This window comes from Myodes glareolus, chromosome 2 (assembly GCF_982192425.1).
Source record: "Myodes glareolus chromosome 2, mMyoGla1.1, whole genome shotgun sequence".
In the NCBI taxonomy this organism is placed as follows: Eukaryota; Metazoa; Chordata; class Mammalia; order Rodentia; family Cricetidae; genus Myodes; species Myodes glareolus.
Window position 1 is genome coordinate 130599668 of NC_142027.1, and position 22092 is coordinate 130621759.

Sequence of the window (22092 nt, forward strand, 5' to 3'; positions counted from 1 at the left end):
TTTGACACTAGGAGTCCGCATGTGCTGAGCACACCAGTGGTTTTATATTTTTTCCTGAATATTTTCCATACATGGTTGGTTGAACCACAGATGTAAAATCAGGCACATCTGGCCTGTGTGAGAAAAAAGAGTGAAAGGAGCCTCCCCAGTAGGAGTCCCCTACATGGCAATGCATCCACGCAGAAGATATAGACATGGGAGGTTGAGGTGGGGACCCTGGGGGGCAGAGTTAGAAAGCCAGCAGCAGAGAGACAGAGAGAGGGCTCAGAGGGCCCAGAGGGATACCTTCCGTAAGTACACGTGCTGCCAGTCGATGCCCTTGAAGAAGATGTGCTCCTTCACCTCCTGTGCCCTGGGGAAGAGGAGGGACAGAGAGTCCTGCAGAGGTCAGACGGGAAATGTGACCAGTGCTGTGCTAAACTGTCTCCCAGTAGGAGCCCATAGAGAACGGTCCTGTTCATTAAGAAACCAATTGCAGGCTGGAAAACAGCTCAGGGGGTAAAGTGCTTGCCATGTAGCCACAAGAACCTGAGTTTGGATCCCTGGCTCCCATGTAAATGCTGGACTGACATGGTAGCAAGAGACAGAGACAGGGGGTAACCTGGCATGCGGCTAGCTAGACTAGGCCAATCAGAAAACTCTGGGGAGGGACCTGCTCCAGTATACAAGGTAGAGCGCAATCAAGGAAGACACTCATCAATCTTGGGTTCACACACACATATGCAGACATGGCACAAGCATGAGAACACATGTGCACACACAGATTCGCATGCACACACGTGTAGAAAAAAAAGCAAGAAGTTACTTTCCGAGAACACAGAAAATGCTGCAGCAACTGGAGGCATCAACACTGAACCTAGGACGATGTTCCCTTTGCCCAGATGCATCCTGTAGCTTAAGACAGCCTGGCAGTTCCCACAGACACACACATGTACATCCATGTTGTGTGGCTGCACATGACAACACAATCTGAAGAAGAGTGATGCTGCAGAGCCGAGTGTTAAAGTATCTCCAGCAAATGCCAAACAGCCATGATGGACAGAAGGACAGGAAAGGGGCAGGACGGTGGATCCTCCCAGTATTCACTTAGATGGCAAACTCCAATGGCACAATGTGAACCCTCGCCCCATTCAGCTGAATAAACAAACTCCTTGAAGGTCAGGATCAAGGTTGAGGACTCACAGCAGCATCCAAACGTTCAGGCCTGTCTCCCCACAGCAGCAGTGGTTCCTGTGGGCTGATCCTCAGCCTGTGCTCTGCCCCCTTTCTATGAATTCCCAAGACCCCAGATCCAGATCTTGCAGCCCCTCGGAGCTATTCTTCACCTGCCCCCTCCTCCATCCTCGGTGACTCCAGCCTCTCTGCTCTGCTGAGCCACTGCAGTGTGGTCCCATCTCCAAGTCTTCCCTCCCTCTGCAAGATGAGTCACAGGTTTGACCACTGTATGGCCCTTTACGTGCAATGCTCAGACCTGTGACCCGCCTCTCTTCAAAGGATGCTGCTCAGTATCTCATCTCTAGCACACTGCTGCATCTGCTGCCCTCATGGTTCCTCCTCAGCCTGAGCTTAACAAGTGCTCAGAGATGGAGGGAGGACCCCAGGCAAAGCAGATACCATGTCCTCAGGAGCGACATTCGAGGGGCCTTGTCCTGTCTTCACCTGCACCTGCTGCTGTCTACACACAGCAGGCTGAACCCATGACAGAAAGAACTAGAGGAGGCTGGCATCCAGTCTGGCTCCTTCCTTTCCCTGCTGTCACAGGAACCGCGGGGTGGAGCACACGGACACACCAAGGGGCTGTCTAAAGGTAGCTGGGGATGGACAGGGCGGTGTGCAGTGCAGGCCAGTGGCGAAACAGCTGCTCTGGGGATGGAGCATGTGCTGACCTCTAGACTCTGTGTGTGTGTGTGTGTGCGCGCGCGAGTGTGTGTGTGCATGTGCGTGTTGGAACTCTGTGGAATCGCTGACACACATAGACACACACGCGCACTCAACCCACACACCAAGCATTGTTCCCACCCCTGAATCCTCAAGTCTCCACAAAAAGATGTGAATTTTAACAGGAAGCTTTGAAGGCCCTGGAAGATTTGACATTTGAGAAACCAAACTTGCCAAAGAGCTTCTTAAAAAACAAAATCAATAGAAAGGCTGGGGATCTAAATGATCAGAGAGTAAAACAAGGAATCAAAGGAGAGAGGCAGCTAACACACATGGCCAGGGCATCATTCCGCCAATGCTCATAGGAGTGCTAAGAGAAAGCAACAGGCTGGGGAGATGGCGCACTTCCCTACAGCTGAGGAACACCAGTCGTGGAGAAGCCCCCCACCTAAGTATCCAGAGAAGCCCTGAGAGCACAAAGTCACAGCCTCAGATCTTTAGCACTTCTGCCTGGCTGCGACAGCAGCCTGGTTGGGTGGGGGCATTGTTCACTCCTCAGCCTCTCTAGGGGGCCACTTGGGAACATACTGAAATTAAAGATGGGGCCCGGAAAGGAGGGACAGAGGCCACACTCAGTTCTCGCAGGACTTGGGAGGAAAAATGAAAACCCCTTATCTCTCCTCCTCCTCTCTATTTTCTCTCTCCCTCCTCTCTCTTTTCCTCCCCCTCTCCTCTTATCCCCCTTTGTTCCCCTCCCCTCCGGTACCCATCTCTTCCCCCTCCCTTCCTGATTTCCTTCACATCTCTCCCCCTCCCTCTCTCCTCCCATCCTGTCCCCCTCCCCCCTCCCCATTCCATCCTCCTCCCTACCTTATCTCTTCCCCTTCTCTCCCCTCCCTCCCCTTCCCCTCCTCTCCCCTTCCCCCATCTTCTCCTCTCCTGTCTTCCTTTCCCCCTCCTTCCTCCTCCCCTCCTCTCCTCTTCCTCACCTTCTCCCCTCCTCTCCCCTCATCTTCTCCCCTCCTATACCCCTTCCTCCCCATTCCTCCCCCATATTCTCCCCTCCTCTCACAAGTTTCCCAGATGCTAATACTATGTTGGGAGGCTGGAGTCTCTAACAAGAAAGTTCGAGGTCCAATAAGGGATTCACTTTGAAAAAAATCCTCCAGTTCCCCCATCTCTGCTTCCAGCTCATCTAAGATACAAGCCTGGCCTACGCCCTCATGGAGAACTGACCCACTGAGCTTTGGCTTAAAGCCAGGACAGGCTGACCCCTCTGAAACTGTGAGCAAAACAAACAAACATCTCCTTCATAGGGCATTTCCATCTAGAATTGTGAGGGTAACAGCATGGATAACCAACACCCTGTGTGGCCTTCTCCTGTGGAACCCCACCCCGTGTGACCCCGCCCCATGTGATCCCACTCCAGTAGATGCTGAGGGCTTGCAGGGACTGGATAAAAAAGACCACCGGTTTCCTTGGAGTGGAGACTCTGAAAGATGGCCTACCCGCCTCCGCAGCAGCCCAGCCGCTGGCTCACGTCCCGCTGGAGCAAACCCTCCAGGAGGGACCTCAGTTCAGGGGAGAAGGCATCCGGAAGCTGCACATTCTGGGGAGAGAAGAAATGGATTTCAAAGGCCCGTCCTAAGACAGTGGCTTCACACCCAACCAGAGGTCAAGGCTGCTCCTTGGGAAGAGGGTATCTAAAACTTAATTCACAACAGGCGAGCATTAATCTACAATGGTTACTGATTGGTTTTGGAATCCTTCGGCAGGTTGGCAGGGCTAGTCTCTCTGTTTATTTGATGGCCATGCCGGCTCCCCACCTGCCACATCTTCTTCTGTCTGCTCAGTTGTAGAACTCATCATTTGCCCTGGAGCATGCTTCCACTCATCTGTTTCCTTCAAAATTTCCCCTAGGAATGGTTTTATCTTCATGAATTTATTTCACATTTCATGTTTTATAAATGTATGTATATATATTATATGTTATATATAATACTTTGTGGTTTTGATCTGTCTTTATGTTTTTTGTATTATATATCAGGAACACATGATTGTTCAAATGGGTGTGGGTGCCTGTGTGCCACAAGGCCCTTGTGGAGGTCAGAGGACAGTCTTGGGTGACTGTCCTCATCATCCACCTGGTGTCTCTGGTGCCTTTCTGCTGGGCACACCAGGGTGAGGAGACCACAGCCTTCTGTGGATTTCCTCTCTCAGCAGTGCTGCTATTACAAATGCATCCGGCTCTGACCCTCAGGTCCGTGGGACAAATTCTTTACCCACAGGGCCATCTCCCCAGCCCTGCAGTACCGTGTGCTTTTCACAGCACATTTAGCCAGTAACAATGAGACACAGAACACGGAAACCATTCTTAACCATCTCACCACTGTCAGGGTCATGCGGTCTATCTCGTGCTTGTCTTTGGTTTTGTGCTGTCTGAAAGGGCTGTGGCTGTAGATAAAAAAGAAAGTTCTATTAAAACATGGCATTGGCTAACTTAGTACAGGCACTGACTAATATTTGGGTAAAGTACAGAAGTTCAAAGAAGATAAACATTTGCTATTTCTGAAAACAAAACCTAGCCACAGAATAGACCATATCCTGAATGAGCCAGACAGGGCACCCCTGGTCCTCACTGCGGTGACATTATGACAGTAAGACAGGCTTCTCCAGCTAAAAGTCACCAGTAGGACACAGGCATCAGGCAGCATGTCAGGAAGGCTGAGGGCTGCAGTAGTTGTGGCAGACTTCTGCAATCCAGCTCCTAAAATAGCCCGATGCTCTGTGCTGCACCGAATCCCTGCAGTGAATGCGGATCAGCCTGGAAGCCAGGGTGCACAGCATGACACAGCCCAGTAACAAGGACGGCACCAGGATGAGTCAGAAAAGCTGGAGTCCATGTGACCTGACTGTTCTCACAAACGTTCAGCATCCATGTTTACGTCTAGACAAAAGACAGCGGCAGAAGACAGTAGATGCTAATACTGGGGTCAGCTGTAAAGTGTCAGAGCCCAGCTGGGCTTGGTAAGCCATGAGGGCTCCTCTTTGCTCTGTTATTTATTATATATACTTCATTAGTATTTTTCAAGCTATTATTCTCATATAGAGTTACACCAGGCCATTTTCAGCTGTGTATACAATGTTAACATCTCTTTCTCTCTCTCCCTGCTGCCCCTTCTCTCCCTCTTCTCCCTCTCCTTTCTCTGCTCCTCTTTTCCTCTCTCTGCTTCTCCTTCTCTCTCCCTACTCCCCCTTCTCTCTGTTCCCCCTTTCCCCCTCTGCTCCACAATTTTCAATACTCTCCTACAATCCACATGTATTAAAATCTGGGACCACAAGTGACAACATGATGCTTTTGTCTCTGGAGCTGACTCAGTTTGCGTTATATGATTAGCTCCAGAGTAGCCATTTTACTGCAAACGGCTTAACTTTGTTTTCCTTTATGGTGGAACATAGTTCTGCATTGTCTTCATCCATACCTTTGTTGGTGGATGCCTAGCTGCTTCCGTAGCCTCGCCATTGTGAGCACTGCTGTGGTGAGCATGGGTCAGCAAGTGTCTGTGATGTGTTCATGTGAAGTTTTACATAAACATCTGAGAGTGTTATATAGTACACACACACACACACACGCACACACACACACACACACACACTCACACACGGGTGGAGGGGAGTCTATGTAGCCCAGGTGGGCCCTGAACTCACTATGTAGCCCAGGCTGGCCTCGAACTCACTTCCATTCTCCCATCTTAGTTTCCAGTGTGCTGAGATTTCAAGTGCGAGTCATATTTTTTGTGTCCTGGAAAGCCTGTAGAAGCTAGCTTTCAAAGGACACTTTATCATTAAATACTATTATGAATATGCAAATTAGAACTCCTAGACCAGTGATGTACTGGAAGCTGATGAAGGGATACAGGTTAGGACCAGGTCTCCTGAAAGAGAGGCATGTCTTTGCCATGACCAAGCCCATGTACGAGGTATGTCAGACATAAACTGTCACAAGATCCTCTGGGAAGCATCTGAGGCCAACTCTGCCTCCTGCAGCCATGCATGGAAGCTGTGACCAAGCAACTCTAAAGGAGAGAGTCCCAGTCCCACCTGTCCTAGGCTGCCATCTTACTGGAGGGAAGGTTTTAGTCTCCTTCCTTTAGACTCCTTCCTTCTCCCTCTGGACAAGAGAGGGAGCCCCAACACCGTGGTGAACGACGGCTACGCCATCTCCTAAGAGCACTGATTGAACAAAAATTCAAACAAGACAAACTGACACTAGCCAAGGATGTGTGATAATCTTTAAACAGATTTGACTGGAAATGTCCTTGTCTCCAAGGATAAGAAACATGCAGTCACTGCACTCAAAGAGGAAGCAGAAGTCAGGCATGGTGGTGCACCAGCAAGGGAGGCAGAAGAGCAGAGGATCCAGGTCCAAAGCCATCCTCAGCTATGTAGGAATTCCAGGCAAGCATAGACTACATGAGACACCATCAGATAAATACATAAAATAATAAAAGCCCAGAGCACGGAAGACAGTGCTTGCGTGTTACTGGTGAAGATGGCCTTTGAATCACCAACTGCCTCTTGGACAGCCCCTCTTAGACAGACCTACAGAAGTACCAGTATGTTGTGGCCCAGGCAGAGGGATGCCAAGTCAGTGGTGGCATCTCCATCTGCCGGTCTACTGTCTTTACCCCACTATGTTTCTCAAGGTTTAAGGGGTTGGAGAGGACCTTGAACTTACGGATGCTCATGCATGTGAGTGCAAAGTCAGCAGACTCCATTCATCCTTGACCTCTGACACAGTGTGAAGGTCACTCCCAGAGTCCTGCTGAAATGCCCTAACTGTCCTGTGAGGTGGGGGCCTTTAAATGGTGACATCAGGAGGGCTCTAACCCCAGGAAGAATAAAAGCTGTTGTGGAGGGGCCAGCCAGAAAGGTGAGTCTGGCTTCCCTCTCCCAATGGGCCACGTCCTCTAATGACACTGTAGGAAATCCTTCAAGTAACTCACTAAACTCCTGGCTTCTAGGATCAGGAGCCCAAATAAATGCTGCTCATTAAAAACCACCTGGTTGGCATGGTTCCGCTTCAGCCCCTCCACCAAGCGCCCATCTGTCCCTAGGTCCATAGTCCCCATTTACAAGTTCAGTGAGTCCACATCTGACTCAGCAAGGCAACATGGGAAGCGACTTTCCAGCTCTCCCACCCTGGGCCATCTCGTCAGGAACACTTGAGTATTCAGCCCCACACATGCGAGCTGCCAAATGGAATCTTGATTACTCTTTGTGAACCAAGTCTGGGACTTGGCTTTCTATTTTGGAAAATGTTAAAGAGAAACCTCAGATAGTAACATCTCCATTTTGAGCAGGACAAGTGGCACTCACAGAACATGTGATGGCAGCTGTGCCCTGATGCGGGCTCTGTAAATAGGTGCCCAGCTCCCGGCTGTCTTCAGCACAGAGTGCAGAGACAGGCTTCCCAGCTCTGGGTGGCTTCTGACTACAGAGAGCCCACAGCCCGAGTAAAAGCACACATGGCTCTCTTAATTAGACAGTGTCAGGCTGAGCACATCCCCCTACACCTGCTAGGAAACTGAGGACGCCCACACACTCCCACATCAGACACTTGAAATCCACAGGGTTGACACTGAGCCCAAACCAATGTGACATATGATTAAACACGCTCACAACTTAATTTTAGAATGCAAGAAAGATTGTATGTCACATCAAATATGCCTTAGGAACTGAAATACCTATAAACGGTCCCCTTTCCCCCAGTGGCACTTAACCCTAACCCCAGACCTCCACTCAGGCTCTACCCTGATGGAAGACATATGGTGTGGGGGGGGGCGGAGTTCTTGATTCCCATAATTCTGAGGGGAACAGGGAATCTCCTATGCACTTGGATACCTGAGTAGTGCCCAAGCACCCTCAACTATGACAACTAAAGCTGTCCCCAGGGAGTGCTGAGTGTCCCCAGAGACTGCAGCTGAATGTTGCTGGTTGTGTGGCTGAGGCTGCCCTTAGGATAGGATGGGAAGGGAAAAGGTCACCCCAGGAATGCAGCACGCCTCCAGGCCTAAGCTCTGCTCACTCAGTGTCCTGCTCCACCCACTTTCACTTCTCAGGGCCAATGAAGAGCAGCTTCAGGGGTCTCTAAACACGGGACAGGTTCACAAGACAGTACCGAGTCTCCCAGACGCAGCTTCATGAGTGGCATCTTCTGTTACTTCCGGCTGGTGAAGGACGGTTCCCTGCCTAGTTCCTCTGCTTCTAAAGCAAATCCCCTCTCTTTTATTTTTTGTGTCTGGTTGTTTGCCTGCACCTTGTGCCTGCAGTGCCAGCAGAGGCCAGAGAACGGAGCCAGAGCCCCTGTAACTGGAGTTGCAGAGTTGCAGACGACTGCAAGCTGTTAGGTGGGTGCTGGGAATCAAACCTGGGTCCTCTGAAGAGCAGAGAGTGCCCTTCACCCCTGAGCCATTTCTCTAGTCTCAGTTCCTCCTTCTGCAGACCCGCCTAGGGGCCTTGCTCATAAAAGGTCCCTGTGACCGCTGGCTCTGCCTGAAGCACTGTTGACTACACCCTCCCAAGAACAAACTGCCGCCCTTCCTCACCCAGGTGCACGGGATGTCCCTGCACTGTCTACGCTGACTCAACAGTACCACTGCGTCCCTCACATCCCCTCCTGCTGCAGCTCAGGCACGCTCTGTCCCTCTACACCACAGGCGGCTTCAGGAATCATTCTGCTGCAGGTTACATGGCCTTGTCATCTGTTTGTTAAAAATCCCCCAGTCCCTGACACCAGGAAACAAGGCCATGCTCCACAGCGCAGACGGAGGTCCTCTCAGGCCGCCACTGCCTCTGCTGGCATACCCTATTTGAGACAGTAATCACCGCTCAGTGGACCCTGTGGCAAGCTGCACCTGTCCCCACCACATCGTCTCCATCCTGAGAGCCCCATCTCACACAAAGTCACCCCACTCAAGCCACGCCAGAAGTGGGTCCTCCACTTCTGCGCTTCCCAGTTCCCAGCCCTCTGGGGGAGCCTCCCCCTCTTTTGCCTTCCTTCTCCCTCCTCCCACAGCCCTCCTCCCCTCCTCCTCTGCATCAGGCCCTCCCTCGTGTGTTTTAAGTACTCAATAAATGTTTATCAAGCTTAAATCGCCGGAGCCAAAACTAATTTCCTGCTCTTTGCTCCCAGTATTATGCAGCTCCCTGGAAGGGCTTCTGCCTGCGTAAGCACGGGAGAGAGTGGTCGGAGAGCTGAACCCCAGCGGGGAGGATGCAGCACAGGCCAGGACTCCTCCCCAGCTCAGGCAGTCAGCAATCTGTCGGGAACTGGCCATGGAGAAGCAAGAGGCTTACATGGCCTCACATATAACAGATTCTTATGTAATATAACCTCTCTCTGTCTCTGTGCGTGCGTGCGTGTGTGTGTGTGTGTTAGCACATGCATGCACATGCATGTGGGGAGATGTGTAGAGGTCAGAGGACAACTCTGAGGAGTTGGTTCTCTCCTTCCACCATGTTGGTCCCAGGGATTGAACCCAGGTCCCCACGCTTGATGACAGGTGTCTTTCTGTGCGGGGCCATCTCACCAGATCCCTCCCACCCCCGCTGAAGCAGCCCTTCCATGAGACTCCCTTTTGAAGAGTTGCAGTCAGGCATTTTGGTCACCTGACCTGTGTCTACTCTCTGGCTTCCATCTCTCTCACCTCTCTCTCCACACTCATCCCTGGGGCCGTCCTCAGGAATTTTAAGGTCTGTGATGAAAACTTCTTGCCCCAGGAGAGGAAGGATTTCACCAAGGACTTTCTGTTTCCCTATTCAGAAGGACTCAGAAATTGAACTGCAGCTGTGTAAAACTAAACTCACTCCGCGAGAGGCCAATCACAGTCACACAGGACTGAAGTGATGATTAGACAAGCCCTTCCCGATTCTTCAAACACCAAGTCGTGTTTCTCCAGGGATGGCAATGAAGAGGCAAATCCCAGCCTTCTCGGGCTTGCACCGCTTCCCTGGGGTCCTTTATTGATGACTCTCGTATGGACAGTTTGGTTTGATGCTTTTGTAATCCAATTCTGCTGTGCCCTGTTGTCTCCAGCGACTGAGGGGACTCCTGGGTGTCTCCCTGAACCTGCAAGGATGGTAGTAGGGACAGGAGGGGGCCTCCCTGGGAAATGGCTCTGCATAACCTCTAATCAGGTCAGCTAGTCCTGGGATCAGGAATAAAGGGCGCCTGGGCTCCACCGACATGGTACTGGTAATATAATTACGGAATAACAGACCTGACTTTCTTAGCGGTAATACAATTTTAGATCCCCAGGGAATACAATGGGCACAGCAGAATTGGATTACAGAAGCATCAAGGATATAGTGAGTGGTACTTAGAGCCAAGTTTGGGGGACTATGGCATTCAACAGCTCTTCAAACGTACTAAGCAGAACCTATGAGTTTTCCCAGGGGTGCAGTGAACCCTCAACAGACGGTGGGCACAGGCTACTGGGCAACTGATAAGAGGGAAATCTAGACAGAAAGTGGGGACAGACATCTTTCTTGGACCTTTGTAGTGAGAATGACAAATACAGTTGGGTTCCACTAGAACAAGCTCCCACTTAAAACCAGCGGAAGCATCTAGAAAGTCACAGAAGGTGTCAGCTGTCAATCACCTAGTATGAGGACACATCTTGGGGTACACTCCCCTCCCTGCTGCCCAACTCAGTGTCTCTGAGCTTAGAATACAGTCAAGTAGAAAAGTCAACTTCCAAGAGACAACGTTAGCAGGCTCACAGAGAAATGCCAACTTTTCAGGCAGGGTTACTTTGGCTCTCCCGCCCCACAATCCAGAATTCCCCAATGCTTGATGTTCAGGAATCATGAGAAGTCATTTGTGGCGGCGGCGGGGGCGGGGGAGGGCGCACACACCACCTTCTCCAGTCATCCATGTTTTAATACCTCCACCTAGTCCCAGAATATGGTTTACTGTGGAAATGCTCCAAAGCCCTCTTGGCTCGCTCTATTTAGTCTTATTTTACCTTAGCCCTAGCTTAAGGTACCCAGGATCTATGGCATGGGACAAAAACATGAAGCCATAAAGTTTTAATCTCTGAGTCCTCAGCACAGCAGCTGGCCTGAGGAAAAAAGGAGGAGCCACCATGGTCATCATCTGCAGCAGTGTGGCTTAAAGGCCACTGTGCGATTTTACATGACATCAAGACAGTAATTTATAAAGATTCTCCCCATCCCCATGCTGAGGGTAGAACCCAGGGTCTCTTGTGCATGAGGCAAGCCCTCTGCCACTGTGCTAACCTCAGCCCAGGAAGCTCCACTGGACCCAAGCACCCCCAGGACAGGACATCTGGACAGGACTCACCCCCGCAGGAGCTTGAAGAGCATACAACCCAGGGAGAACCAGTCAGCGCTGCTGTCATACGGTGTCCCCTTCTGTAACACCTCCGGAGCCATGTACCCATGGGTGCCCCTGGGGAGGGAAGGAGATGGTCACGGGGGGACGCTCACTCTGGAATAAGGAGGACACCACCCCATGTTGAGAGGGCAGTGGCTGAGCATGGAGAAGAGCGCATGCACCACGGCCTGAGCACACGCCTTATGCTGAGCACTCTGCAGAAGGTCATCGCGAGTTCACACAGGAAGGGAAGGAGGATGAGGGCAATTTGGTTAAGGCATCTATCACCCTGTGGACCGCCAGGGTTGATGCAACTGATCTGGCTTGTGGTGTCTGTGAAGACCCATAGGTACATACACTGTGCCCCAAGATGAGCCATCAAAAAAGGATGTTGGGAAAGCCCTACAGCTGTTCTGTTTCTCACTGACTTCTGTCAATGAGAGGATGAAGAGGTGCTGAGGGGAACACAAGTATGGCCATGGCTCAGCATCACAAGTCCAAGAGGTGAAGGGAACCCATGTAGGGCAGGAGACAAGGTCCAAATCATGCCCTGCCTTAGGGGAAGTGCTGCTGACCTGCTTACACACACTGAGGATTCACTCAGAAACCCCAAGTCAGTAAGGATCATGGGTGATCACTGGAGCCTATGGAGAGGCTTGAAGGAGTCGCACAATACGTGAAATGGGTGTTGGCAGATAGTGGCAGGCCTGGCTTTCAGCAAGGTGCCAGCATAAGATCAAAAGAGCCATGCCAGGAATAGAGGTGGCCGCTGCCAGGGCTTCCAAAATGCTTATTGGGAAAGCTGAGTTTTAGATTGCCTAGAAGCCCTTTGAGGTGACTGTTGGGTGCTATCCGTGACTGAACCACCATTTGGGAGGGGAGGAACATCCTCCAGGAGAAATCGAACCAGCTGATGTAGATGGCTCTGCAGGTGTCCACTAGCTCTGGAGTTCACTAGTGCTGCCCACGGTCACAATGCTCCCTGCACATTTATCTGCTGAAGTGATGCCAGCAGTTAAACCAGGAGCCCGGTCGACTTCTCAGCCCAATCTCTTTGTGAATGCTGTTTGAGATGGCCATTGTCAACTGTCCACACAGATCTGGAACACCTGGGAGGAATCAATCACTCCTGGGCATTCCTGGGACTGAAATGATTAGGGTTCACTGAGGTGGGAAAACCCACACTAAAAGTGGGCAGCACCATTTCCTAGGCTTGGGTTCCAGGATGTACAAAAAGGACAAAGTGAGCAGAGCAGGGACCGTTCTCCGGACCGGATGTGATGTGCCCAGCCGCCTCAGGTCCACAGCTAGGATGTCCCTGCCGTGATGCGATATAACCAGGAATACAACCCAAGCCCTCGCTCCCTTAAGTTGCTGTTATCAGAGTATTCTATCACAGTGACAAAAAAAAGGAAGCCAAGCCACTGTTCGAAATACAGTGCTTCTGGAGGCAGACACAGCAGGCCTCCATGCGGACTTGATTTGCCTCTCAGGACCTAGGCGGCAGCTTAGTAGGATAAACCATGCCACGCCACAGAGCTGAGTTCTGGGAAGATGCATCCTTATGAATCTCCTACTCGTGTCTAGTAATGACCACAGTAAACTGAAGACAAGAGCGTGCCAAAGAGGGGTGGCATTAAAAATGCAAAAGCATCTCTCAAAAATGGCCAAGGAACAGCCTGGAGGAAGTGCAGATAGCCCGCTGGGCAGACCCTTGATGCTCTCAAAGCCTATTAACCGTTTCCGGGCAGAGCGCATCTGCTTAGAGAAACTGTACAGTTTGCCATCCATGTATCAACAGCGGAGCAATGCGCTTTCAAAGGCATTTGGATTTAAAGCAGGCCCTCATCGAGCACCGCAAAACCACCCCTCAGGGTACCTAGCTCCAGGACCATTCAGTAGAGAGAACATTTGCTCAGGGCGATGGTGAAATGTAACTGTAAAAGACTCGGTGCTAGGAATGAGAAACTTTCATGTTTATTTAGAGCCCGTGTGTGCATGTGTGTCAGGCCATGGCTTGTGTGTGGAGTGGAGGACACAGGACAACTTATGGGAGTCAGTTCTCTCCTCCCTCCTATCATGTGGAGCCTGGAGATTGAACCCAGGTGGTCAGGCAGTGTGGCAACAGCTTTCTCTGCTGAGCCATTCACGGGCCCAGGAGGAGACATTCTAGAAGGTAAAGTGGGCATTCGGGGTGGTCACTGGCACACTCTTCTTCAGAGCTAGGGCAAGGCTTTTACCTAGAGGTGGCCAAAGGCCAGGTCACCTGAATTAGCACCGCCACCACTGATTGCAGTTCTGAGTCCTCAGAGATGGCTAGAGGCTGTGGGCTCAAGAGGCACTTCCCTGTGGCAACTGGTTCACCTCTCAGGTCTAGGGTACGACCTGTGTTAAACCCTGAACGGTGAGTAAGTAGGTGGCTGGTTCCCTGAAGTTCCCGGAGTACAGGAGATGGAGGTGGGAAGCCAGCCCTGAGCCCTCCCTGGGGGCATTCTGGGCAGCCGTCCGTCACGTGCCTCTCTCGGGCACAGGCTCTGTCACATACTCTGGCAATGGGGTAAAAATGTATTAGCTCTACTTTACAGAAGAGACTAAAGGTAAGAGGTGAGCTGACTTGCTCAGATTCCACGGGCAGCATGACCTTCAGCTTCTTCAGAACCAGACCCCTTCCCAAGCAGGGTCAGTTCCCCGGGAGCCGTGTCTGTCCCCATAAACAGTGACAGGACGCGCTCTGCTCTTTACCGCCACTCCCACCACCATGATACTGAAAACAGCAGAAAAAATGCAGCTGATGCGGGAGACAGGGGCACCTGAGGCCAGGTGTGTAGCCTGAACAAAGGTGCCAAGCTGTGGAATGCGGCAAACGCAGCGGACATGCTACTCACACACTGGCGTGCGGCTTCTTTTTGGAGAAATCACAGGCAAGACCAAGATCAGATATCCTCACATGACCGTATTCATCCAGGAGGATGTTTGCGGGCTGAAAGATAAAGAAGTTCAAGAGTCCCCAGGAGACCATGACCTCCACTTCAGTGGGAAGGAGCTGTAAGCTGGACAAAGGGCCCTCCCTGTAATGGTCTGTCCTGTCCCTTTAAGAGACAAGTCCCACCCACACCCTCCCCCATCCACAGAGGCAAGCAGATCTTCCTTCTGCTTCCAGCCTGGGCTCTCTCTGCCCAGTCTCTCTTCGGAAGAGGTGGCTGCAGCCTCCTCTCCTCTTCCCTCATCCTCTCTCCCTCTCCCCCGCCCCTTTCCTTTCCTTCCATAACCTACTGAAAACACTGTACCCAAACCCTCTCTCTGCATGGCGTGCCTATCCATCTCTCACCCACTTGCGTTCCTTGTGGGAACCGGCTTCCATGCCGACCTACCAAGGTCTCTCCCACCACCTCCCACCATCCTGGGACCCACAGAGGCCTCAGGTGGTGGGACCCGGCTGCCACTTATGGCCCACTGCCACCCCTCAGGGAACTTCGCCATTACACCAACCCCACCAGAAAATGACACCCAAAGTGGGGGTGGGGGCAGCAGGGTTCCTACTATAGAACGGAAAGCATGTCTTCCCCGTTACTCCAAGGGCTCCAGTGTAGCCGCATGGACATCCTACCAATGGGGAGCAGGCTCACAGGCTTCTGGAGGTCACCTGTGGACCACAAGGTTTCAGAGAACATGGCTTTAATTGCCGAGACAAGGAAGGGATCTTGCAGAGATATGCAACTGCTGACCCAAGGGCTGGGAGCATCCCAAAGCATCATGCTAATTCTGATGAACAGCCATCGCTGACGAGGGCCCTAGCAAATGGCCGGAACCGTCTGACCCTGACTCTGAGGTGACTGGGACAATTTCCATCCACATTAGATTTGGGCAGAGCAACCACAGAAACAAAGACCACACCCCCAACACACCCAACTACAGTCTCCCCAGGAATAGCTTTTGGCCTTCTGCCGTGAAGTACCTATTGTTTTGATTAAAATAAAAATAATGGCAAGCTCTTACAATACTGAATCATGAATAACCATGAGTGACTTGGATTAAATTCGAACGGGAACTGAATAACATCATTGCCTACTAAAAAGCTTAGAAAACAAACACGGCAGAGACATGGGTAAAAGCCATTCCAGGGTTTAAATTAAGACACAGGGCAGCAGCCCCGTGAGCTGTCAGCGTGTATCTGGTTCCTCATAAAAGTCATGAACAACTAACACGCCATGAGCCCACCAGCATCTGGCTATTTCTGGTTCAATAAAAAATTATCTTTTCTTCTGTATGCACGCATGAAAGCTAAGAGAGTAATCGTTTAACACAAAGAACACTTTCAACTTCTCAGAAGTATTCGGGGAAAAGAAATTATGTGCTCAAAACCAAAATATAGCATTTTGCTTCCTAGATCTATCAGCGTCAGGACAGGCTGGCACACCTTGGGAGGCTGAGACAGAAGGATCTCGAGCTCCATGCTGCCCTGGACTACCCAGGGAGACCCCTGTCTCAAACAAGCAACACAACGTCTCACAGAGCCTTGGGGACTTCATCCCAGACCACTGCATATTCAGACCATTCCAGAAGGAAACAGAAATGAGCCACCAACACTCTCTCTCCGTGTTCTCTTATCCTATTGGTAAGCTGTCACCTCTACCAATTTACCTCTCGTTGCTACTGACACATCCCACACATGTGTCTATAATCTGTCAGGGTCTCATCCTGGATGATTTTGTTTGTTTGTTTGTTTGTTTTTGTCAACTTGATGCAAGCTAGAGTCATCTGAGAAGAGGGAACCATAATTGAGAAGATGTCTTCATATATATAATCAAGCTGTAGGCAAGACTGTAGGGCATTTTCTTAATTAGTGATTGATGGGGGAGACACAGCCCATTGTGGATGGTACCGTCCCTGGTCAGGTGGTCCTGGGTTCTATAAGAAAGCAGGCTGAGCAAGCCATGGAGAATAAACCAGTAAGCCGCACTGTAACGGTAAAAGGAAAACACTGTGGGTCACCAAGGGGCAGCAGCAGGCAGTGTGCTACAAGGGGCAGTGGGTACCAGGCAGGGAGCCACGTGGCAGGGAGCCCTTGGTGTGTCATCCAGTCCCTCGAGGAGCTGAAGCGGATGAGAGACAGAGAGGGAGCCATACCTTGTGGAGAGAGGATGTGGGTACAAGTTATTCAGTGGGCTATGGGAGGGAGGGGGGGAGAGAGGAAGGGAGAAAGGGGAGGGGAGAGAGAGGCAGAGAGAGAAAGAAAGAAAGCCATGGGGGAGAGGGAAGAAAGAGATGAAAGGAAGGGGCTTGTAGGCTGGAAGAGGAAGGAAGATCTGCTTGCCTCAGTGCAAGGGGAAGGGAGTGGGCAGGGCTTATCTCTTAAAGGGACAGGAGAGACCTTTACAAGCAACCCTCCACGGCCTCTGCATCAGCTCTAGCCTCTAGGTTCCTGCCCTGTTTGAGCTCCTGTCCTGATGGACTACAAACTATAAAATGAAACAAACCCTTTCCTCCCTGAGTTGGTTTTGGTCATGGAGGTTTATTGCAGAAATAGAATCCCTGACTAATGCAGTCCCTTTTATTTCCTTCTCTGTCTGCATCACCCATAGATGGTGTCACCATGGACACACCCATATTCCCTCCTGCATGGAGACCCCAGCACCAAGCACTTGACTCAGTGAGCCAATCTCAGCTCAGTAAGGAACCACAAGGTGTCCCCAGGAAGTTTACGAACTGAGCTGCAATCCACAACCCACCCCTTTTCACCCAACCAGCCTTGTTCACAGGAGCAGGGCTCCGTCATCCTTCCTCGTGGCCCACGGCTCGTCTTTATCATCTCAAACCCTGAGCAGCCAGCAGGATAAGATCTGTTCCCCAGGGAGCATCAACCAAACAACGATTATATACAAAGTCGGAAATGCCAAAAACATACCAACTAGCATCTCCTTTATTGTGTAACTCCTGGACCTAGTATGAGAACTTCTCCACCCAGCACCTTAGCTGGCAGTGAGGTTGCCATGACAATGGGGATTGGCCACAGGTACCGTCCCTGCTGTGGGCACACCCCAACCCTCCTCACCTTCAGGTCTCTGTAGACAACGAAGCGTGTATGCATGTGCTCGAGACCCAGGATGATCTCGCTGGCATAAAAGCGCATCTCCTTCTCAGAAAACACCCCATGCTGGGAGAGGTGGTAGTGCATGTCGCCCCCTGCAACCAGAGATCCAGAATGTTCACTGAGAGTAGACGGGGTCACCCTAAAGAACAGGGTGTTAGAGAAAAACAGAATGGCTCTTTCTTTTGCCTTGACATCTGTCTTTGGTTTCTGTAATCTGATCAAAAGTGTTGATCATTATAGAAACAACTTCAAGTGGATGAGATGGAGTCACCATTAGGGGCTTGGTGGCTCTGCTTCCAATTATACCACCAAGCATGGGCCAGCTGAACCACTGGTAATTTAAACCTGCCTAGTAACTGAACCCACCTACATAGTGCTCCAAAGCAATGACCGCCTCAATAGTCCACAGTTAAAAAACAAAATAAAACCAGAAAAGCCTTCAACACTGGTCCCGTGGAGGGAGATATGATACTGTCAAACCAGTGAAGTGTAACTGGCAAACCCTAGGTTATGGATATCCAAGAAACCTCATAAAACTGTTACCCTAGCCATGACTTCAAAATTGTTCAAAATACAATGTTGGAAAAAGGAAATAGTTGCATTGCTTCAAGGGCAGTCCATAAGGCCCGGGGCAGGGAGAGGTATATGATAAAGTCTGTCACATGTCTGACTTTGTTGCCCTGAACTCCACACATCTCTTCCCTCATTGCGCATGTACTGAGACACTAAATAAAGGGCTCCAAGTTCTTCCCAGTGGGCCAGCTCAGCCTCCACCAGCCTGTCCCTGGCAGGAAAGGGGCCACTCTGCCCTCACCCCTCCATGGGCACTGCCCCCTCTGCCCATCTACACACAGGATCTGCAAGGCATGTGCTGTTGGCGCTGGCATCTTTGGCTCATTACTGACCTTATGTTCTTCCTATTTTGGGGGTAGATCTGAGCTCAAATCAAACACTCAAAACATAATAAAACTTCAAGGGAACTAAAAAAAATAAAAAGGCTCTGAATGGCTGAATGGTTCATCTTTCATTTCAGCTTTTCCTAAAAATACTCCAAGTGCTCCAATATTACATTCTCACGCTGAAAGCCTCCGCAGCTGAACATTTTGTGTCTGTGTTTTTTCGGGGTGACCGTTCATGGTTTCAAAGATGAACGCAGAGTCCTGAGGACACCGGAAACACAGAAGAGCAAGGCAAGACACACAAAAACCAGTTCTGGAAAGCCAGCTTCTCAATGCATGCCTGTGTTTGGCCTATATGCTTGGGAAATATTTCATTCCTAAGAGTTGAGACCATGAAATAAGCTAATTAAAGACTGGGGGCAGCTGCAGTCCAGAAGGTAAAACTTCAAGGCCTGTATTAATTTTGTGAGAAGTTTCTAGACCCAGTTTCCCGGAGAGAAAATGACAGGCTGAGAGAGAAATCACAGCCAATATTGAAGATGAATCTACCAAAGTCCAAAGGGCAAAGATGTCCTCCAAATTACAAGGAGATTACAATTTTGGGACAGGCTCACAGAGTCCAGCATGCCTGGGTGCCACCAGCTCAGAATGATTGCCACACAGCACTCTCCCTGCAGCCGAGGCCCTGAGTCTTGCTTACCATTCATCAGGTCCAAGATGAAGCAGAGTTTGTCTGGTGTGTGGAAGGCGTAGGTCATGCAGACAATGAAGGGACAATCCTAGAGAGAATGAACACAAGTCTGAGAAGAACAGAAGCTGCCCCAGAAACCATTCCTACCATCAAACACCCCACTGTAGACTCCTACTTGGCCTTTTCCTTGGTCCTGAGTGTGACATACACTGGTCACTTCAGAAACCATGGAACAACAGATCCCGCTGATGACAGAGACAGAGACACAGGCCATCGTCGGAGTAGCTGAACTCGAGGCATTCTCTCACCGTGACTCAACCTGGCGTTGCTCTCTTCAGAGCCTCCAGGGACACTGCTGCCCCACTGGCCTCTGCTGGCCACGGTTTGGGTCCTGGCCAGTCAACTATGTATTTGAATCTCTGCTTTGAACGCAGGAGAACCAAACGAGAGGGTGGTTGGTATCTGTGCTATTAGGATGAAATTAGCTTTTGAAGGTGGAACATATGTTGAAGAGTGACTGACAGAGTAACTCAACAGTAAATGGGTGTCCATGTCCCTTAAATCAGTTATGGAGTCCACAGAACCCTAGCAGAAATGAACGCTGACACGCTGACTACAACTAGTCTAAAGTGTAAACACGCTTTGTGAAAAACACGCCGGGAAAGTCACAGACGGATGTGATGACTTCTTGTGGGGCTGGGAGAAGGCTTGGTGGAAACATTGCTGTTGCACAGCGTGAGACCTGAGTCCAGATGCCCCGCACCCACCTGAGCACACACTGGAATGCTAACACTGGGGAGGCAGAGACAAGGGGATCCCTAGGGTTCACTGGCTGTCCATCTAACCAACTCAGTGAGCTCCAGGTTCAGGGTGAGACCCTGTCTCAAAGCACAAGGTACAGAGTGATAGATTAAGCCAGCATCCACTTCTGGCCTCCACTGGCACACGTATGGATAAGCATCCTCATGCCTCTGCATAAGGTGAGCGTGCACACACGGATGACACATGCATATATATATATATATATATATGTGTGTGTGTGTGTGTGTGTATATATGTATATATATACATATATAAGCAAAAATAAACACACAAACAAGTACACACACATACCACACACACACACACATATATATATATGCACTCAAATATACATGTGCACACACATAGGAGCACACACTATATAAATATACATGTGCATACACAAGTGTACACACACATAGAGGCACACACAGATACACACAGGTACACTCATAAATATACATATAAGTATACACATAGGTATACATACATGTAACCACAAACACAAGTGCATATAATATGTATATATGTATATGTATATATATATACAGGTGTACACATTTATACAGGTGCATACATACACATGCAAACAAACAGGTGTGCACACACACACAGAACTGCTCATAAGGTAAACGTAGTTCAGACGGCATGGCCTAAGTTCAAGCACAAAATAGTGTAGCTGAGGAAGGAACTCTCCAGTGAGCACACATGCAGATGGTCACTTGAGTGCAATAAATGCAACATAAAAGGCGACAGGCAGGGTCAGTGTTTTCTATCAGTGCTGGACAGCCGAGCATCTACACAACAAAGCCAAAGCATGGCCTGGCCTCACACTCTGTACCAACACCTAGGTGATGCGCCGTGACCAGCTGCTCGGAGTTGTTCCCTGGACTGTGAATCACCTGATGACCCCACCACCTGGCAACTCCACACCAGGCAGACAGTCGGGGGGCCACCTGAGCCACAGGTGCAAGAGCTGCCTCACAGCTCTGCTGGATTTGCTCAGCCCAGGAAAGGCCCCTGAGGAGTCAGCAGAAGGAGCACTAGACGGGGCTCAGGCTCTACAGACCATGCACAGCATCTCCCATCTACTCTGTGTCCGTTTCCTCCATCTAGAGACGGATGAGCCATTCTTGGCTCAGGGGCTGACTAGAAGACGGCCTCGAGCTGGATCTGGTCCCGGGGAAGCTCTACCAACCCTGCTGTCCAGCTCATCGGGCAAGCGCCATGCGCAGCAACACAGGCTACCTCATGCTCTGAGGGAGAGAGAAGCAGACTCAGTCATACAGAGGTCGGGCTAACAGCAGAGCTAGCCACCTTGTGAAAGCTCAGGAGAGGAACGGCCAGGGCAGGGAACTGGTGTCCCCAGCCTTGGGTGACTTCAGGACTTCTGACTCCTGACAAGGCTGCTTCTCCTGATGACCAGTCTTCATGACTGCTCTTCTTCTGTGGACTCACAAGTCTAGATTCTTCACATGCCCTCATCACTGTGAAATATTTGTTTAACTATGCAAAGATGTGTTGCCCTTGTTTAATTACATAAAGATGTGTTGCATTTGTTTATGTTGCAGAGTATTTGCCTAACTGTGCAAAGATGTGTTGCCCTTGTTTAACTGTGCGAAGATGTGTTGCAATCGTTTAATTATGTAAAGATGAGTTTCCGTTTTACCTTGCCTGCCTTAGGCTCCTGATTTCTGATAACAAGTTGAATGACCAAGAAAGAGGGATGAGGTATAGGCAGGACTTCTGTGCACAGAGAGTAAGGAGGAGGAGGAGGAATTTAGTCTTTAAAAGAAAAAGAAAAAGAGACACCAGGGAGACACCAGGAGCCAGTAAGCTAGACACGGAGGAAGCAGGAAAGTAGGGCATACAGAACGAAAGAAAGGTAAAAAGCCCCGAGGCAAAACATAGTTGAATAGAAACAGGCTAAATTAGGCTAAAAGAGCTAGTGGGCAAGTCTAAGCTATGGCTGGGCCTTCACAATTAATTCTCAGTGTCTCTATTTGGGAGCTGGTAGGTGGCCCAAAGAAAATTCCAACTACACCTCACCACTAGAGGGTTGCAACCACAACACGGCCTATCCACGCAATATGGACTTTCTCAACATTGTGAATTATTAAAATCCAAAGAAGGTGTCAAGGTTTCCACAGGAAAACTTCTTTAAAACCTTGGTATTAGGTAGATGCCAAATCTGTGAATTCTCACCACGCAAGAGAGACAGCCTGAGTTTGATCTCCAGAACCCACACTGAAGAGCTAGTCATGGTGACCTGTGCTTGCAATCACATCACCATGGAGGCAGAGAGGTGGTGTACAAACTTAGACTCATTTTC

General features: G+C 50.2%; 1 protein-coding gene across 3 annotated transcripts in view; it reads right to left on the reverse strand.

Annotated features, from left to right (window-relative positions):
• The window catches only part of Grk3 (G protein-coupled receptor kinase 3), a 99080-nt gene that overhangs the window by 11439 nt on the left and 65549 nt on the right, over positions 1 to 22092 (reverse strand). For all 3 annotated transcript variants that reach the window (XM_048450378.3, XM_048450367.3, XM_048450387.3), the window contains 7 exons: positions 18969 to 19047; positions 17331 to 17461; positions 14164 to 14258; positions 11246 to 11353; positions 4266 to 4332; positions 3387 to 3487; positions 286 to 352 (listed from right to left, as the gene is read on the reverse strand). In XM_048450378.3, coding sequence (XP_048306335.1) covers positions 286 to 352; positions 3387 to 3487; positions 4266 to 4332; positions 11246 to 11353; positions 14164 to 14258; positions 17331 to 17461; positions 18969 to 19047 — 648 coding nt within the window. The remainder of the gene's footprint in view (positions 1 to 285; positions 353 to 3386; positions 3488 to 4265; positions 4333 to 11245; positions 11354 to 14163; positions 14259 to 17330; positions 17462 to 18968; positions 19048 to 22092) is intronic.